This window comes from Tachypleus tridentatus, chromosome 10 (assembly GCF_004210375.1).
Source record: "Tachypleus tridentatus isolate NWPU-2018 chromosome 10, ASM421037v1, whole genome shotgun sequence".
NCBI lineage: Eukaryota > Metazoa > Arthropoda > Merostomata > Xiphosura > Limulidae > Tachypleus > Tachypleus tridentatus.
Genome location: NC_134834.1, coordinates 134,852,466 through 134,873,311, shown reverse-complemented (window position 1 = coordinate 134,873,311; position 20,846 = coordinate 134,852,466). Strand labels below are relative to the sequence as shown.

General features: G+C 35.3%; 1 protein-coding gene across 4 annotated transcripts in view; it reads left to right on the top strand.

Annotated features, from left to right (window-relative positions):
- LOC143230376 (ubiquitin-conjugating enzyme E2 W-like) overlaps positions 1–20,846 on the top strand; it is a 57,249-nt gene that overhangs the window by 8,691 nt on the left and 27,712 nt on the right. For all 4 annotated transcript variants that reach the window (XM_076463860.1, XM_076463858.1, XM_076463859.1 and 1 more), the window contains exon 2: positions 5,421–5,512. In XM_076463860.1, the coding sequence (XP_076319975.1) occupies positions 5,421–5,512 (92 nt within the window). The remainder of the gene's footprint in view (positions 1–5,420; positions 5,513–20,846) is intronic.

Below are 20,846 nucleotides of genomic sequence, written 5' to 3'. Positions count from 1 at the left end.
GAGGAGAGGATCCTGGTGGTTGAGAGGTCCAATCCTAACACACCACTTTGGCCTTGAATTCCAGTAGATGGACAGCCTTTGGGTGGCCTCCCTTGGGTCAAATGGCTGGTCTACTTGGGCTAGAGTCAACCAAGTACCAGTGTTGGAAGTTCTCAATGGGTGTTGTGGATGTTGTGTCTGATGCTGGTGTTTGAGTATAGTGCTCAAGAAACCTTGGCATTGCTGCAGTGTCCTTGCTTGACATTATAGTGTGTCCCATTGTAGGGCTCCATGGTAGATAAGGTCAGTGGGCACTGAAATATTTTTTTTGACACCTTATGAAAAATTTTGAAAATTAAAGTACAAGTTCACATCCTTTCAACCAACAATTTAAGAAGTTAGTATGAAAAATTTCCCCTTGCTTCTTTTTTATTAATTTTATTTGATGATGTCAATTTCATTAGATTATTTTTGCAAAGGTTTTGTAATTTCTGTACTTCAGAAATGGGACTAATTGATCAATATATATTTCTAGGACAACTTTTACTGCCCTCCTTTAAAAATAGAAGTATCAGGTTGTTGCATATGAAATGTGCAAATTTAATACTTGATTTCTTGTGGCTGAAAGAGAAGCATTATTGTACATTTTTCAGAATAATACAGTAAATTGTCTAGTTCATTTCAAGCTCACTCTGTTTTTATTCTTTTAGAAACCAAATCATATTTATAATGATTTTTTGTCACTATTAATAAAGTTGATATTCGTGTAATTTTCTTGTACAAGTTCAAGCTTGGTCACAGTGTAGTGACAGCAGGTCATAACGTCAATCATACATGTGATGATGGCACAGCTAATGAATGCACTAGCATGGCGTTGATTCAGGAGATTTTGCTCTGGTGTCACAAGTTTTGAAAATGAGCCTTGGGGCCTCCTTAAAACATCCATTAATGAGGAAGAATTGAAGTTCTTGGTTAAATCAGATACCTGTCAAACAGTGAGAGAACTTGCCAACAAACTTAATGCTCATTATTCAACAATTTCTTGACATCTTAAAGCATTTGGTGATCTTGATAAATGGGTATCATGAATTGACTGATAACCTTTAAATGAATTGAAATTTGTTCCTTACTCTTTATTTGCAGCAAAAATGACCTATTTCTCCATAGAACTGTCACAAGTAATGAAAAATGGATTCTTTACAACAGTCTATGACAGTCTGTACAGTGGCTTTACTATGAAAAAGCTCCAAACCATACGCCAAACAGCTCTTCACCTTAAGAATCTTAACCCTAGTACACACACTCAAAAAAATTACGTTGCCCACACTGGGGGTCATTTTTGACCCCCACCAAAAATATTTTAAAAAAATTTATTTTCATATAAGCAAAGTATAAATTTGGACAAAATATTTATTCTATACAATTTATGCATACACTCTGGGTAACTTTATGGTCATTGCAAGCCATTTTACTACATTTGATACACTTTGAAGAAGTTTTTTTCCTTGAATCACGTGCGCATATTTGACACCATTTCCTAATGTTCTCTTCAGCAACTTTGTATCTTTTTGGAGGGATCACTTCATTTGTATCTTCTTCAGGCAGTAATTCATCAGTAAGCAACTTCAGAAATTCACGTCTTGCTCTTTTTTGGTACTTTGATGTGAATTCTGGATGGCGCTGGCGATAGAGAAGGTAAGCATTGTATGCGGCAGCATCAAGAATGTTATAAAATAGTGCCATTGGCCACCTTCTGGTCTTTCTTTTTGTGGAAAAGAATCTAACTATTTGGTCTAGTGTATCGACTTCTCCTTTGGTGGAGTTATAGTATGATATTATTTCAGGTTTTCCTGATTCATCATTGATTGAGGGCTCTCCATGCAACGTAGATAAGAATATTCTAGAATGCTCGAGAACATTTATAGAGTGTTCTAGAATGTTCTAGAACACAAAATTTCATATCAATATATTATTTGATTGTTTACCAGAAATGTAATTGAGTTTTTTAAACGGGGGTCAAAAATGACCCCCAATGTGGAAAACATGAATTTCGACATTAGACAAGGGGTGTAATACCCCATTTGCATAAAATACATGTTAAACGTATTAGTATAGTATGTTATTAGTATAGATTAAATTAGGTACATTTTTAGGCCCGAAAGTCACACCTTTGATATTTCTATAACAACTTAAACACAAGTGGGCCCATTTTTGACCCCCACCGTGTGTATGAGGGTTAAGATTAGTATTTGGTGATTGTCAGCACGTGATACATTATTCATTCTTAAACCCTGGCGAAACAATTACAGCTGATAAATATTGTGATGAACTTGAAATTATGCATCAAAAATTGTTACAAAAATTTTCAGTAATAGTCAGTCACAGTTGACCCATACTGCTTCATGACAATGCTCAACCTCATGTCTCACTTGTTTTGTCCAAAAACTAAGTGAACTTCAGTATGACAATTTTCCTCAACCACCATATTCATCAGATCTTTCCCCTGCAGATTATCACTTTTTTAAACATTTGGGCAATTGTTAAAGGAAAAAAGTTTTGAAACCAAAGGTCAGTTGAAAGTGCTTTTGAATAATTCATTGTATCAGAGGACATCCAGTTCTTTAAATGTAGCATTTATAAACTTACAACTCATTAGAAGAAGTGTATTAAGTCTAAAATACATTATTTTTATTAAATAAATTAATCAACAAAAAGATGTACTTGTTTCATGTTTTCCTTTGAAAGTCTGACATTTCATATGCACCAGCCTGATAAATTTAGCTATTCTCCAGTCCTTGTGCACTTACTAGCTGTTTGTTGACCACAACAAAAATGTAAGACAGGGAATTCAAATATTTATTCTTTAAGCTCTTTTAAAACCCTTTGAAAAACATTCAGTAGTTAGTAGATGGGTTGCCAGGTCCTGAAGATAGAGAATATATCCATGATTTTTTTTTCTTTAAATAAACAAGTTAGTTTTGATCTGTAATTTTTGAAAAGCATGCCTATCTCAAAAACAATTTATTTTTTATCTCCCATATTTGTGTGACACTACCTCTTAACCCATTATTCTAATTTATATTAACAAATCTTGTTGCATGGTTTCAGGATTAGCTTTCTGAAAAGTAGGAACTAAATTTAATTCCTGTATCAGTATCTGGCAAACATTAGACTCTCCAAGTTGACAGCAATCAATCTTTCCCAAATGTTTCTCCACTTCAATTCTTATAAGTGCATCAGAACTTTATTTGTGGCTAACAGTAAATATAAAATGGAATCCCAATTGGTTTGCTTCTTAATCATCTGGTGTAGAAAACTATATGTAATATAGTTATGTGAAGAAACATATTTCATTCATTACTAAATACCACATAGTCATAATCAGTGTGGCTAAAATTGAAGTCTTCCATGATTATTGCATCAGTATGCATTTCATTAACATCTCCGATCTCATTGAAAATATCTGTTTGATTTATTGGTCTTTTTAAAAAAAAGTCAGCTAAAAACCTTGTCCTAGAAACCCCTGATATTACCTATGCAGATTTAGCCTTTTTACTGCCAGCTTTGTTTTCTGCTACTCTAACCAAGATTTGTTTACTTCCATTTCAGCTTGCACCCTGAATTTATTCATTATGTTTCTAATGTACCTAACAGTTATTAGACTTGTCTGTTATTGCTATGTTAATTTTGAAATCTGCTTGACACATCTTTAATAGTTAACTTGTTATGGTTCAAATATTATTCACCCAATCTTCTGCTGTAGCTGTTCTGTCAATTTTCTTATGTTCAATTTCTCAAACTCCATCACCACTGTACAGATTTAAAGGATATTTAAGAAAATTCTTTAGTTTCTCCAAACATTAGGTTTTATATCCAAATAACTAAATAATTCACTTGTAAAATGCATAGCACTCGAGTCATCATAGTTTTATGGATCATTAGGTTTGGAACAATTTGATAGGACAAGGATCCCAGGTTTGGTTCCATATCAGATCAGTTTTAATATTGTGATCTATTATGCTTATTGAGGAGGTTTTATTGTAAATCACCACAATTTCTACATATTCTTGTCAAAGTATTTGGTCTTCTGTTGTAGGTCTGGTTTTCCAAGGTGATATTTAGGTATGTCATTAGAGAAGTTGATGGGTCATGTTTTGCAGAAAAACAAAGTTGTTTTTCTGTTAGACATTTTAAGTCATATAATGTTTTCCTTTGTAATGTTATGTGTAATAATTCTGTAAACCCTTACAGGTTTTTGTTGAATAGGTTCACAGATGTGAAAGGTTATGTTCTGATAAGTTATTGTTAAGTTATTGATAAGTTATTAGAATGAAAAGATATCTTAACTATTGTAATAAGAACTTTATTTTGGAACATAAGCTCTAATAGCTTAGGAACCTAATCTTGAAATGTGTGTGAATCAAGGATTATAAGGTCAAGCTTTTATCAGGGCAGATTCATAAGATACTTGACATGTTCCTTAGAAACAAGATACAAAGAACATCAAGGTTGTGTGTGGAAGGGATTTCCACTTAACTGCCCTAACATATTAACATGATGCTATTTAGAAACTATAGAAGTCATCAATGCAAATGACCTCTCACTAAATCATGATGCTCCTAGCAACATCAGCTGTATTAGGCAAGGTCTGTTTACTATTCATGCACTTGAACAGACTTAACCATGACCTATATCTTGTCACATACTGACACTATTTCTGTCACATTTACTCCTTAATGCCCTTGTAAAAATGTATAAACATTGGATTGCTTTTTATCTTTGTGCCTGAAGAAGACATACCAATGTTCTGTCAAAACATGTTCCACCATCAATAAACCTTTTCCTTATGCTTACCAATTAGTGTTTTTCTACCTGTTATTAGATTCATAAGGTACATTATTTTTTATAAAACCTAGACAAAGTTGTTTTTCTGTTAGACATTTTAAGTTATATAATGTTTTCCTTTGTAATGTTATGTGTACTAATTCTGTAAACCCTTACAGGTTTTTGTTGAATAGGTTCATAGATGTGAAAGGTTATGTTCTGATAAGTTATTGTACAATTTTATTTGAGACTAAAGGTTATAAGCCATATGGGCAGATTCTTATGTTCATGATTTAAAGCTAGCATAAATTTTGGCAAAGTTACAATTCTTAATAGTTGTAAGAATGTAAAAATCGGAAGAGGCAGTAAGCAGTTTTTGTTACAAAATGAGCCTTCTCAACAAACGACATTTTCAAGTGAACTGATCCAAAAAAACAAAACAAAACTGGGAATAAAATTCATTCTGCTGGAATAAAAGCTTCAGTGGTTCACTAGATTTTAGCTCCTGTTAGACTGTAAACTTAGAAATATAGATTGCTGTAATTACTGAAGGTTGCATCACTTTCTGTTTTCAAATACACTGTATTGTCATCAGTTATTATTTTTCTGTCCATCAGAAAAGACTTCAAAAAGAGCTTCTAGCTATTCAAAAAGAGCCACCACCAGGTGTCAGTGTCTGTCCAAATGATACAGGACCCAATTTAACACAGTAAGTAACTTTCTCTTCACATTACTCAAGTGGTTTCTGTGAGGCTGATAAGAAATATCCTTACTCAGTCAGTATTTGTTTTAAATTCAAAGGTTTTGAAAATAAATATACCATTGAAAAATACATCCTGTAGATAAATGACTATAATGATATATTCAGATTAAACCTTCTTAGCATTTACTAAATGTAATGTCATATTTTTTGTGTATCCATGAATAAATTTGTCAAAGTCATTGTATATTTGCAATATTTCTTATGTTCTCTCTAGTTGGGCCCTCACTGAAAACCAGGTTTCAATACCCAATGGGCAGATCACAAATAGCTCATTGTGTAGCTTTGTGCTTGACTTCAAAACTTTTTAGTTGACTACTGCCTGCCAATGGGAATCAGGGAGCTGAGTGTTCAGTTTCATCATATATGTGTAGGAGGTTTTTTTAGACACATAAAAATCCTTATAAAACCATTTTTAACTTTGCAAACAAAAAGTGCAAGATAGATGAAAACATGACATTTAAAAGTGATCAAGGATGCTTGCCCTTTTAGCTTTGGAACCATTACAGTTATTTTCAATCCCACTACAATTTGGTTAGAGTAACCTAAGTATTGGCAGTGGGTGCTATTGAGTAGTTACCTTCATTCTAGTTTATCACTGCTAAGTTAGGGACTACTGGCACAGATACCCTTCATGTAGCTTTATGTGAAATTTAAAGCAAAACAAACTATAAAAGTGATATCTCAAAAAAAGTAGTTAAATATTGAACTTCAGAAATGCATGACTAATGGACAGTACTGTATTTCTGCTGCTCAGTGTTGAACCAAGAAATTTTTTACTTGCCACTGTCATTAATCTGTCTCCCATTTGTCACGTTTGTGTAACTGATTGATTATCTACCATAGATTTTATAGACTGGGAGGAAAGACACAGTCACCCAAACAAGACTCATGTATCAGAGGAAGGGCAAGAGTTATATAAGTTGGAGCCCATCAGCTTGGCAACACTCCACTCACAGAGTGACTTTCTAGGAACTGTACATCCTGCAGCTATTCAGCTACTTATCACAAAAGTCACTTCAGGCTTTGAGATTTTTGCTTAAGTTGTTTTCCATGTCTGTAGCCCCTCAGTGTGGATTCCTGTACGTGGTGAGGGGACCTCCCAGGGAAGGTTCTGTTCTTTCAGTTTACCTCCTCTGGGATCTAAACATCCACCCACGTGTTTCCCGTGTGTAGCAACCTGTGAAAGGGAGGAGAGGATCCTGGTGGTTGAGGGGTCCAACCCTAACACACCACTTTGACCTTGAATTCCTGCGAACAGGTGGCCTTGTAGTGGCCCCCCTTGGGCCAATCAGCTGGTTTACTCTGGCTAGGGTCAACCAAGTACCAGTGCTTGATGTTCTCAACAGGTGTTGTGGACATTATATCTGATGCTGGTGTTTGGGTATAATGCTCATGAAACCCTGGCGTTGCTGCAGTGTCCTTGTTTGACATTCTAGTGCATCCCCTTGTAGGGCTCCATGGTGGGTGGGGTCAGTGGGCACCGAAATTTCCCTTTCTTTATTATGGATACTCCAATTAAAAATCTTAATAAAATAGTGGAAAAACAGTCTATAGGTAAACGACCACATCTTGATGATTCTGAGCAGCAATCCTCGCCATCTGTACCACCTGTTGTACCTCATTTTCTTATATTGCACTCACTTTCAGACAAACCTTTAGGGCAGATGTTTCCCTTTTCCATTCAGAAGGGACTAGAGGGACTAGCTGGTTCTCCAAAGTCAGTAAAAAAGCTTTGATCTGGTGATATATTGGTGGAAAGATTCACATCTCAACACAGTGAACTCCTCTTGCATTCAAAGGCAATTGGGGATATACATGTTGACGTTACACCTCATGCTACTTTGAATTCATCACGGGGAGTTATTGTTGAGAGGGTATTGAAGAACATTCCAGAGTTGGAGATTCTTACTGGTTTCTCCACCCAAGGAGTTTCTGCAGTGAGGCATATCTCCACGAGCAAAGATGGAATTATGGTGCCAACCAACATTCTCATTCTGACATTTACGTCACCACATCCGCCTGCCACCATCAAGGCAGGTTATCTGAATTTCAGGGTATGGCCATACATTTCAAACCCTCCCAGATTTTTCCAGTGTCAGTGGTTCGGTCACACAAAGAAGACATGTAATGGTTCCTTGCCTACGAGTGTGAAACGTAACCTCATTGCATCAATTACAATGGATCTCACCCATCGTACTTTCGTTCTTGCCTGAAATGGTTGGAAGAAAAAGTGGTGCAGCGTTTGAAAACAACTCATAACATTACCTATCCCAAGGCTCGAAAATTGCTGTCCACTACCTCATCTCGGAATATGCTGCTGCACTTCGTTCCACAGTACTGTGGGAGTGCAGACAGATCTCTCTGTGCCTCGTAAAGAATCGTTCTCCAAACAAATGAAAAGTCTTTTGATCTCCATGGTTAAAAAGTTGATGAATCAACTTCAACACCTATCTCTGTCCCTTATATACATTTCACCAAACCACATCCACATCCTTTGACATTTCCTTGGATCCATCTTCCTCTTTCCCCCCAAGATGCAAAACAATCATTCATTCACTTCCTTAGTCATTGGAATCCCCTTCCAACAGCAAAAACCTGCCCAATCGACCCAGGGCAGGATCCATGGAGGTTGACAGACCTCCCTTGAATAAGGAAAGTAAGGAAAAAAGACATGGTCATAAATAGAAAAGTTTTTTGCCTGATTCACCGACACGCAAATAAAAATGGCCACCCTGATACAATGGAACTGTCGAGGTTTACGTTCTAATTTGGATGACATCGAAACACTGATTGCTTCCTACCATCCTGTTTGTCTCTCCTTACAGGAAACATTTCTGAAACCTGCCGATACAATCACCTTTCAGCGGTTTTCTTTATACAGAAATGACAAGCTATGTGATGGATGAGTGCATGGAGGGGTGGCACTGTTGGTTGATCAGCATGTGCCCACACTGTCTTTCCCACGTGACACATACTTGGAGGCCGTAACCATTCGTGTTTCCTTGGGTCATACCATCACTGTTTGTTCTATCTATCACCTGGAGAGGCATATGATCAATCAGACCTTGATGCTTTCATTGAACAGTTGCTATCTCCCTTTTTTATCCTGGGGGACTTTAATGGGCATCATCCTCTCTGGGGAAGTGCTGGTATTGATAGGAGGGGTCACCCTGTAGAGTGTATGCTCTCTGATTACAACCTTTCTGTTTTCAATACTGCATCTTCTACTTATTTCCATGCACCTATTCAGTCCTTTACTGCTATTGATCTCTCAATTTGTTCCCCTTCATTTTTTCCCATTTTTCATGTAGGGTTGGCAGTAATCCACGAGGCAGTGATCCTTTTCCTATAATTTTGAGAGAGACTGGCTGTGGTAGATGCCACCAGAACCACGTGTCCTGGTGGAAGCTGGATGAGGCAAATTGGCCCTCTTTTACTGCTTTCACAGAACTCGATCCTGTCATTGTCTGTAAGCCATCAACAGATGACTGTGTGGCAGCAGTAACTGACTGTATTATATAAGCAGCTGCTCAAAGTATTCCTAAAACCTTGAAATGTTTTCTACTGTATCCTTGTCCATGGTGGAATCCTGCCTGCCACATAGCACGGAAGGCTCAAAAATGGGCCTGGTATACTTTCCACAGATATCCCACACTCTCAAATCGTATCGCTTTCCAGTGGGGCTGTGCACATACTCGATGGGTAAGACGTCAAAATCAAAATGAATCTTGGATTAAGTTCACAACCAGCATATCCTCTACCACCAGTTCCAAAGTCATTTGGCACAAGATTCGAAAGGTCAGTCAGCAATATCACTCTGTCCCCCTCTCAATCTTGCTCTCTGATGGCCAGGAAGTAATTGATACCATTGCCGATACTCTAGGTGAAAGATTTTGCTGGGTATCTAGCACTTCTGTCTCTTATTCCACCTTCTTGACCATCAAGACTTGGGCAGAGCAATCACCTCTTTCCTTTCAAGCTGATTATCTCTATGCCTATAATCATCCTTTTACACTGGTGGAACTCAAACTGGTCATTATCAGTCTGGCAGTACATCGGTTGGACCTGATGATATACACTATGAGATGCTGTGCCATCTATCTCCTGCTTTTATTGCTATCCTTTTGGTTGTTTTTAACTGAATCTGGCAGGAGAATGTTTTTCCTGGTGCTTGGCACCAGGCTATTGTCCTGCCTTTCTCCAAGCCTGGGAATGATCCCAAGATACCTTCAAACTACCATACAATTGCTTTAATGAGCTCTCTCTGTAAGACCTTAGAGAGGATAGTTAATGCTCATCTTGTTTGGTTCCTCGAATTGAACAACCTCCTCTCACCCACCTAGTGCGGGTTCCGATGACAGTGTTCCACCATGGACAACATAATTTGACTTGAAATGTCAATCAGAGAAGCCTTTCTCAAATGACAACATCTTGTGTCAATATTCTTTGGCATTGAGAAGGCTTACGATACAAGATGGAGGTATGGCATTTTGCAAGACCTCCATATATGTGGGTTAAGTGGCCATTTGCCCATTTTTATTAAAAAATTTTTAATGGACAGGAGATTCCGAGTTTATGTGGGTTCAACACTTTCCCATTATTTTGTACAGGAATATGGTGTCCCTCAGGGCTGTGTTCTGAGTGTCGCACTTTTCAGTATAACAATTAATACCATCACTGAACAACTCCCTCTCACTGTTGCAAATGGGCTCTATGTTGATAACTTTCACATCTCGTGTCAGTCGTCGAACATGAGGTATTTGAGCAGCTGCTACAGAATGCCCTCAATCATTTACTGAAGTGGACCACAGCAAATGGCTTTAACTTCACTCTCTCTAAAACCATTTGCATGCACTTTTGCCACCAACAGAGTATTCATCCTAATCCTGAACTTTATATTGGTGAAGTTGTGCTGCTTGTGGTCCCTGAGACAAAGTTTTTGGGGCTTATCTTTGACTGTAAGCTAATCTTTATACCACACCTCAAGCATCTACGAATCAAATGTACAAGAGCACTGAACATCCTCCATGTCCTCGTTTCCACTACTTGTGGAGCAGATCAATGTTCTGTGCTAAAGATATATCGTGCTCTTATTCGATTGAAACTAGACTATGGATCACTGGTTTATGGCTCTGCCAGATCATCGGCCTTAAAGATGATAAAACCTATTCATTATCAAGGACTTCAGCTCTGCACTGTAACTTTCTGCACTTCCCCAGTTCAGAGCTTATACACAGAGTCTCATGAACCTTCTTTGCACCTCTGCTGTTTGCAACTGTTTTTACTATATGCCTCAAAACTTCGTTCCTTAACAAAGCATCCCGCCTGTAGCTAAGTCCTATCTGCTCTGGCACTATCACAGCTTTGACTGTCCCATACATGGACTATGGTCCTGTAATCAAGACTCAGCTCCATGCCAGCTGGCAGTTGACTTGGTGTGAGCAACGTAAAAACAAGCTTTTCCAAATAAAATCCTATATTGGACTTTCGCCGTCTTGTTCCCATAAGGATTGGAAAGAGGAAGTTCTTCTAACTAGACTACACATTGGTCACAGTTTTTTAACTCATTTTTTTTTATCTGGAACTGATGTATCAGTGTGTAGTTTGTGTAAGACTCAGATCACAATTTTAAGCATTTTCTGTTCCAAGGTTTGTCCATAATGTTAGACAGTGTTATTGATGATAGTGACACTGTCCACCTTGGTAATGTTTTTAGTTTTTTAAAGGCCATTAATCTTTTTAATGCCATTTAAGTTTTTTAATATATGCTTTACACCTTTTTAATGTGACTCCATTTTAAAAATCACAGTTCATCTAGTTCAATTTGAAATTAGAAACTGACCGTAACATTAAGTAACTCAAAACCAGGACTGGAAAGGCCAACTTCAGGTGACCGACAGTGCTTTTTTTACTTACCTGTTAGTCTTCCTGGCGAGTTATGATTATTACAGTCACGCTACAGAAAGTTCTTTACAACTTGAATTACTGTAGTTTTTCTCTTGACGTTGTAGAATAGATGTTAACATTGGTTTTATGCTGTTTATTTTTTAACTTTGTTTTGTTTTACCTTAATTTCCTTTTATAAATTTTACTGAATTTACTTTTACTTTTTTACCGGACGTTTGGGGCAGATAGCCTAGCTGCTTTGTGCCATAAAACACTAAATCAACCAAACAACCAACCATGTCTGTAAAGTGAATATAAGTGTTATTTGATCCTTAGCTGAGGGTTTTGAGATCAGAGGAATACTTCTTCAAGATCCTGTATTTGTTCTACCTCTCTCTACAGGAAGATAGTTGCTCAGGATGTACGTGCATCAGAAACACTTTGAAGGTAACAGGTCTTGGTCAAGAAGTTTCAACCTTGTGGTGTTGAATCAAAAAACTGAGGACACTTTTGCTTAATGCCTATATGATCATTTCATGCAGAGTTTGTATTATATGACCCCATTCAACAATCAGGTAATGGATGTTGATGTCTTGGAAACGGTGATCATTAGATCCTCCATAAAGTGACATGACAAAATAAGATACATGGAAACCACCTTTGTCCTTCAAGTATTATGTAGATGCAATAGTGGGCTGTATTAAAGACACACCCATTGTTGTTGTGAGATTCATGCTTGTACTTCATTCCATTGTGAAAATACATAAAGTTGCCCAGGCTGAATTGTACTTAACTTTTAAATGGTAGCCATCATCAGTTGATGATTTCATGGTTTGTACTCAGTACAAATATTACCAATTGATGATACAGGCTAAAAACATTAGTTGGCAACCCTCTCATACCATAGTGACTGTACCCACTCAGAGCATTATGATTGAGCAATATTCTCTGTATAAGTCATAAGAGCAGAAAAGGGTGTGTTAGTTAAGGGAATGAAGCAAAAATGTTTTTCATCAAAAGACAAAATTGATGTTTCAGCATGTGATAATTATTCTAATGAAGAAGAATACTTTTTAGATTTTTCATCATCATCAAATTTAATTGTTTCAAGTTCAGAACATGATTTAGATAGTGAATCAGAATCCATAAATAAATTAGAATCCATTAGTTCCCATTGGTTTAAGTGTCACAATTTTGATCCATTCATTCTTTTGATAGGAGCTCTAGGCTCATGGATGACCCAAAAAAAATATGAATTCTTTACTGTTGTATTTGACAAAGTATATATAATGAGTCATATTGTGAAAGAAACAGAGATATTATGAGTTTTGTAAACCATTGAATTCTGAAGAAAGTGAAAGCAACATTCCCTCTACTTCATGAAGTAAGAAAGGAAAGATCCAACTATTGAAGAAATGATGTACAATTTTTTGTTCTGGTGATGCTTATGTCACATGTGAAAGAGGATGTGTTGGCTGATTATTGGAAGAATGATCTCCTTGTAGGAACTCTAGTTTTTTCAAAATACATGACTCGAGATCAATTCAGGGAGATTCTTAGATAATTGTACTTTGCAAATAACGAAGAACCAACTGCAAGCAATTGATCATGGAAAGATTGAGAAGTGTTTACAATGGGGAAGAATAAAGCTAAGGAATCTTTTTCTCCATTTCGAAAAGTAGTTATTGATGAATGTTTGATTCTTTTCAATGGTCTTATTGTTTTCATGCAACACATTCCAAGCAAATGCCATAGATTCAGAATAAAGATCTTTGTATTATGTGATTGTGAGACAGGAATTATAGTGGAATTGTAATAGATGTGATTAATTATCTTGCAAGTGACGTAGATGTCCTCAAAGATCCCTGTTTAGGATTTTTAGAATCAGTTGTCAAGCAGTTGATGAAAGACTACCTTGGAAAAGGTCATATATTATATACTATAATCATTATAAAAGTCTGGAATTATGCAACTTTCTCTTTGAAAATAAGACTGATTTTTGTGGAACAGTTAGAACTAATTGGAAGAGTATGCCTAAATTTGTATCTCTGAAGAAAAGTGTTGAGACCAAGAAGCAAGGGAATATTTTAACACTTCACTGGAAAGACTTGTTACTTTGCTTAGTACAGTACATAAAGGTGAATTGAAATACAATGGAAAGGATGATTACAAGACTAAACAACCAATAACCAAACCTGATATGGTTTTAGATTATATTATGAACATAAGGCTAGTTGACAAAAGTGACATACAAATTGGACAAATTGATTGCCTTTGTAAATGCATAAAGTTGTACAAGAAGCTCTTTTTTTTACCTAATTTATATCTCAATTTTGAATTATTATAACATGTATCTAGTAAAAACTGGCAAGAAGCCATCATTCAGGCAGTTTAGTTACAATGTAATTTACCAGTTACTGGAAAGGGACAGAAGGGTGACAAGACCTTTCCCAGGAAGACAGCATTACTGTTCCTGATAGACTTACCTGAAAAGAGGCATTTTCTCAGCACTTTTTAGAAAGCATTTCATCATCAGGAACTAGAAAAAGTGGACAAAGATAATGTTTTGTATGAATGCTTACAACAAGAAAACAAGTGAAAGATGGTGACTATCTGGTGTAAAGAATATAGAGTAGCACTGTGCATTGGAGATTTTTTTCATGATTTTTATACCCTAAAAACATTTGGACTTGTAATAAATGTCTATTTTGCTTTTCTTTTTCTTTCATATTTTGTTCAAAATTCATATTAAATCTTAGATTGTGTTTAAGAAATTTTTTTCCCAATTTTTTATGTCTGGTGAGCTGCTACTTATGACATGGATAAATGGTAGACTTTGCCTCTGCTATCTATGATATTCTTCTTTTAACTCTGAATCCTCTTCCATGATTCAGGGCATCCTGAAGAGGAGATTTTTGTCAACTGCCACTCTTAACCCTTAAACAGTGGGAATGTTGTAAGTAGCAGCATCAATTGATGAGGCTGCCATGTAAGGGTTAAGAAGGTATGTGAGGTGGAGGAGGATGTATGTGGAAATAAATTAGTACAGATTTGCATTGAAATGAACTCATATGCCAGAATTGTGATCACTCTTGGATGAAAGTGCCAAGAGTGGACTGTTGACTTTACTGAAATCAGGCAACTGTTTGAGGAAAATTTTAAATAGGGAAATGCAGTGATTTAAACGGATAGATCTGTTAACAGTGGTGAGCATAGAGGATGGGCTGTTTTGGCCAGACAGCCTGGGCATGCTATTTCTGAACAAAGTGAGTGCATGTAATGCCACAACATCAAACATGTAGATGGAGATCAAAGCTGCATCAGCTTCCCTGTGATGGTTGAGGACCAACCCATCAGACATGTAATAATTATCACCAACTCAAGAAATATGTTGCATAAAGTTGAGGCTGGATGCATCAATATGGAATGCCTACAATTTCTGCAGAAGTTGCATGCGAAGTTCCTAGCAATGATATTTCACCTGGTGATGCTGTAACCCAAGGAAATGGAAGAGCAGATGCAACTGGTTGGTAAGGCTATCTTTGTGGTATGTTGAAGTCATGCAAAACCAAGATTTTTGAAGGTGCTATAAGAAATATTTGATCAGAACTTCAGAGAGCTTGAATAAGCAGTAATGTAAAAATTCACTGAACATCATTTCTCTAACCTGGTGTCTAGTGGGTACTTATTTTAAATATCTAATATCACTAACATATTATTTCTTTCCAAAAATAAAACTTGTGGATGAAATAGTTTGAAATTTGGCAAGAACTTTTCTAAAGCATCTAGTTTCAGAAAAATAAAATATTTTCTTACTGTTTCTACTAAATATTCAATTTATTGTAGTTACTTGCACTCAGACTCTGAATAGTTCACTTGCAAAGTGATTTTTCATGTTATGTATAAAAATACTATTTTTTATTTTGCAGATTTCACATTTCATTTGCATAATATTTAGATCCTCCTGAATGAATAATAAAAGTTTTTAAGGTAAATGTTTATACTTAATTTTTCATTTTCTCTACTATATCACTATCTTTAGTTGCAATCTACATTGCAATCACATGTTTAAAATTAAGGAATAGGAATATATTTGTACTTTCAGACTTTCATTGAATAAACTTAAAATAATTGCTTTGAGCCATATGCATAATTTCATGTCTTTATCTTTTCATTTATAGTTTATTTTTCAATGTTATATTTTCCTTACGTATTTACTGTGGATTACTTATGTTGATATGTGTCAGTGGGTCCTTGTAGCCAATATAACAGTATCAACAACATCAATTCTTTAGTGATGTAAGTCTTGTGAGTGAGGGAAGTTTGTTATATTGAAAAATTAAATCTTTCAAATATGAATTTTAAAACACAAGATATACATAATTAACTAAAATATGAAAATAAAGTATAATTAAAATTTAAATGTTGATAAAACTAATATTTATAAGATAAGAAAAACAAGTGCTAGCTGATGATGAATATCCAAGCAGTGATAATTGCATTTGGCACACTTCAGAACAAATTAACCTTGCTAGTTTTATGTTCACTTTGAAAAATTGTAATTTAAAATCAATTATTTCTATTAGTTATAAGCACACCCATGAAAGTTTAACTGTTGCTTAGCAACTTTCCTATCTAATTTAAATTATGGAAATGGTTCCTATCAGAGGAGGAGAAAGATTTACAAGTTATTTTTTTTATAGAGGTTCTATGTGTAATATGAACCACTTGTTTGCAATTTGGCTAGTATCCATACTTCTTTTGTCTAGTTGATTTACACACGTCATATGTAACAAAACTGAAATCAAGTAAATTCAAGCTGAGATTTTTTAACTGCACATGTATCATGTGAGAACAAAAGTAAAGTTTTAACTCTGAGTTTATGGGAGTGTACCCAATAGCCTTTCATGTAACCAACAAAACAACATGAGTGTTAAAAAATACTTTTTTCCTACTTATAGATTTTAAATTTCATTTGCATAACCCCTAGAACCTCCAAAGTGCATATAAAGTTCTTTTTAAATTAATGATTGTATATATATTTTTCATATTTTCTATTATTATTAACTGTGGATATATTATTATCAGTTTATACTATATCATCTATATAACATTACAATGGAATGTTTAAAACTGAGACACAGGAAAAAATGTATGTACTTTTTAATACTCCATGAATTAACCTTAAAGCAACTTCTTATTTTGCATGTCTTTACATTTTCACATATAAAATATCTTAATTTATTATCCTTTCTAGTCCTTTAGTGCTGTTTTTATTGGTTTGCCATCTCTCTCAGCTTCGTATGTTCACTATTCTTTAACCACATGGGACCTTCCAACTATATCTTTTTCTTGGGCCTGGCATGGCCTAGTGCGTTAAGGCGTGAGCTTCATAATCTCAGGGTCGCAGGTTCGCGCCCGAGTCGCGACAAACATGCTTGTCCTCCCAGCCGTGGGGGCGTTATAATGTGACGGTCAATCCCACTATTCGTTGGTAAAAGAGTAGCCCAAGAGTTGGCGGTGGGTGGTGATGACTAGCTGCCTTCCCTCTAGTCTTACACTGCTAAATTAGGGACGGCTAGCACAGATAGCCCTCGAGTAGCTTTGTGCAAAATTCCAAAAAAACAAACAAACAAACAAAATCTTTTTCTTCCCCTATTTCTCATCTATCTACCAGTTTTCTCCACCCATGCTTTGAAGGTGGCCATTGGATGTCCTATTAATGACTTGTTTCCTTTTTATGTAGATTGGGCCTTGTAGGGGCATGTCTGTTTCAGTTCATACCCCTTTGAATTCTTTTTGTAGTTCAACAGTGAGCTATTCAGGTTTTTACACATGGCCTTTCTCTTTACATTTAGTTTCTGTCTTCTCTTTTTCTCTTCATTACAGTCCTCAGCTTCTTCTTTATCTGTAAGCTATGGTATTGGATCTTTTGGATGAAAACTGCCTAGAGTATTACTTTCTCCATCTTCAGAGTTTAATTTTATTTATTTTTTGTTCCCTAAAGAATTGTGGATTGGTGTCCTAATATCAATCTTTCCTGTCTTCTCTGATGGACTTCTTGGTTCCAGATAGAAGGGTTTCTTCCTGTCAATTGGTCCTTTTCTCCTAGGTTATGAGAATGACTAAGGTTGGTATTTCTTGCTCCAATTTCTTGCACCTCTAACTCCCAGGAGTGTCATTGCTTCTCCTCACTTGAGGGATTTGTTCATTCCCTTGCTATGTTTCTCTAAACTTATATTATCTTGTTTATGTTACCTTTCTACTCTGTATATTAACAAAAGTAGGATGTTTTTCACTGGTGGTCTATTTGTCACCCTACCTTCAGGTAGGGTTGTTGACCACCTTTAAATATTTTTTTACCTGGATCTTTGACCATAGATTGTGTGTTTCTACCATCAAAAAGTATTAAGCAGCCCTTCAACTACCTTCTGCTTTATATTTTTTTTCACTGTGGTTCTGTTTCTTCCTCCCTTGTTATTCCCTTTTTGTTCTAGCCATTCATAGTTTATTCTCCCCTTAGTCAATTTCTTTAGCTTTACTGGAATGTTAACAAATAAAAGCCATGTTGTTGTGTTTGTTGACTTGCATTCAAAACTTTATTGGACTACTATTTAATGAATTTTATCAATAAGTTTGAAATCAAATTGTAAATTATGATTTAAACTTTAATATTATATATGAATTAATTTTTAATTTAAAGACAATATTAAAAGAACAGAAATATAGATTTTAGTGAGTCACATGGTATGTGGAATGAAACACTGTTTGAAATGAGATGTTTGTGATGTGAAAATACTAAATCTATAGGTTCTTTCAAATTAGGGAATTCAAATTACCAATATTAACAACCTAGAATGTGAAGTAAAAGCCTAATTTATTTGTATTTTGCTGAGATATGGCATGTGTACTGAATCAAACATGGTGGTCCCATTAAACTTTTTCTCTTTTTTTTTGAAACGGCCCCTCATATACTCTTATTACAGTATATGACATGTGAATAACTAATCAACAGCTTAGAATGTCCTCAGAGTGGTTTTTTCAGCCATTTTAATCTGTGAAAAGGCTACCACATTGTTTTGAACCAAGAATTCAAGAAGCTTTTGTCTTTAGTTTGCTCAAAGTTTCATTTTTTTTTTTAACCTAAATATATCTTAGTTACTAAGTGTATTAAATTATAGTAGAATTCTATGATATCAGTAGTTATTTGTGATATTTTGGTTATTCAACTGTATATATATATATAACCTAAAAAAAATTGTTTGATATCTTCTGTATGCAAAATTTTAAAAGGCTTAGAAACCTATGTCCAGTAGGAACCCTGTTCAAAAGTGTCATAGCTAGAAGAGATAATTGTTTGTTTTAATTCTTTATTTATTATTCTATATTTCAAGAAAAATAAGTTTACAGCTTATTTCTAAATATTAATTTATATATACACATAATGTATAATAATTTAAATGTGATTGTATATTACACAATACTACTCAACTAAAATTCAACCGAGACAGTGAAGACTAAAGGTCAGTTTCATATTATTAGATATGTAACATAAGTGCATGTGCACTTCAGCAATGCAACTTGTGTAATGTTAGCTAGGCGTGACTAGAAGGTCAATATAATAAAAACTAATAAATATATATATTCATATACAGGGTGTTTGGAAAGTCACTGTGCAGTTTTGTAATCATATTTTATTCAGTCTATTTCAAGCCAGCAACTGATAATGGTGTTTAGAAACAAAATAAGAAGGATCCAGGCCTGTATTGATGCCAATGGGGGTCACTTTCAACATTGTTTATAATTGTCATTCATATTTACCTCCTGTATTCTATATTGAAACATGTCTGTTAATAAATATATAAGTGCACAGTGACTTTTCGAACACCCTGTATATAGTGTTATGAGACTTAAGTTACTTAGACTAAAGATTTGTATTTTATGTTATAATAAGTAGTCATTCTAGCATTAAAAAAGCGTAAGTTATATTTATTTCCTAATTTTTTATGATGGTTATTCAAGTGACAGACTCCATACAGTTAGGGTGTATAAAATAACAAAATATAATGACTTACTAAAAATATATATATATTTCAAATGTAATAAGAGGTTATGCAAATAACGTTTGAGGTTTTGGAGATGAATAGTTTTTTTAGTCATGACATGAAATCACTTTGCACTCAGACGAGTAACAAAACAGACTCTGTTTTTACAAACAAATCTTTAGTAAAACTATTTCCGTAAAAAGTCTGATTTTTTGTGTACACATATTGCTATCCTTACTAAAAGTTTACAAAACTTTGTAAAGATACACATATTGTATCAAAGGTTACAGTGCAAATACTTGATGTGTACAGATGTGTAGATGAATTCATGTACATTATACCAAGCCCATTGTGAAAATGTTAATATAATTTCTCACTCTTATCTAGGCTCCAGTTGAACCCTTGGCCACTGGCACTTTGTACTATTTCTCTTTTATAACCTACTTCCTCTTCCTGCTTGCTGTTGATCATTGCAGATTCAATATCTATGCACTAGATGCCTCACATACTTTGTTTCATAGATCTTACTTGATTTTATTGCCTGACCACTCCTTTCTTCCTAAACTGTGGGCAACGTGTGAAGGAGGTCATACTTTTCCTCCCATATCTCTCTAATCAACCTTGACCTTTTCTATGATCATACTGAACTCTGACTGCCTTTGGTATCCAGTTCAGATGGTTAGGTGTTACTTAGCATGCACAGTTTCATTTCAGGATTCTTGAAATAATTTATTCTTGCCATGAGATGCCTTTTATTTCAGGGATCTGGAAATTAGGTTTCATAGTAACCCATCACACTTTCTCCAGTAAAAGAACATTGTGGTAGTTTGGTCCAATGTGTCTTTTCAATTTGAATCCCCCACCCAACCCCTCGTCTCCAAGAGCTGCACAGGAGACTCTTGCAATTGCCAATTCCTTGTTGCTAGGATGGTTGACTTGGAGAGTTCCTCACTAGTTATGTGATTCCTTCAGAAAGTGTCCAAGTTGAGAGTATAATGCAATGGGAATTAGGGTGGGAGTGTCTATGTCAGGTTAGTATAAATTGCCACTATTATGTAATATGGGGAAAAATGTTCTCATGATAGGAAGGGACTTACTTCTGGCTCTTGTATGTGATGAGTAATTGTACAACAGAATACATACCAACTTTTTTGGTCTGATCATTGTCTTAGGTATGATACATCTTATATCCAGTTGACTTGTTGCAAATGCTTAGCTGGTCATGCCTTTTTCTACTCATTGCTACAACATTTGAGCTCATTTTGCTGTCCTTCTTTCATACTTCCATCTGGGTGAAAAGTATATCCTACATGAGATGGTTGTGATTTCCCCCAAATGTTAACCTTATA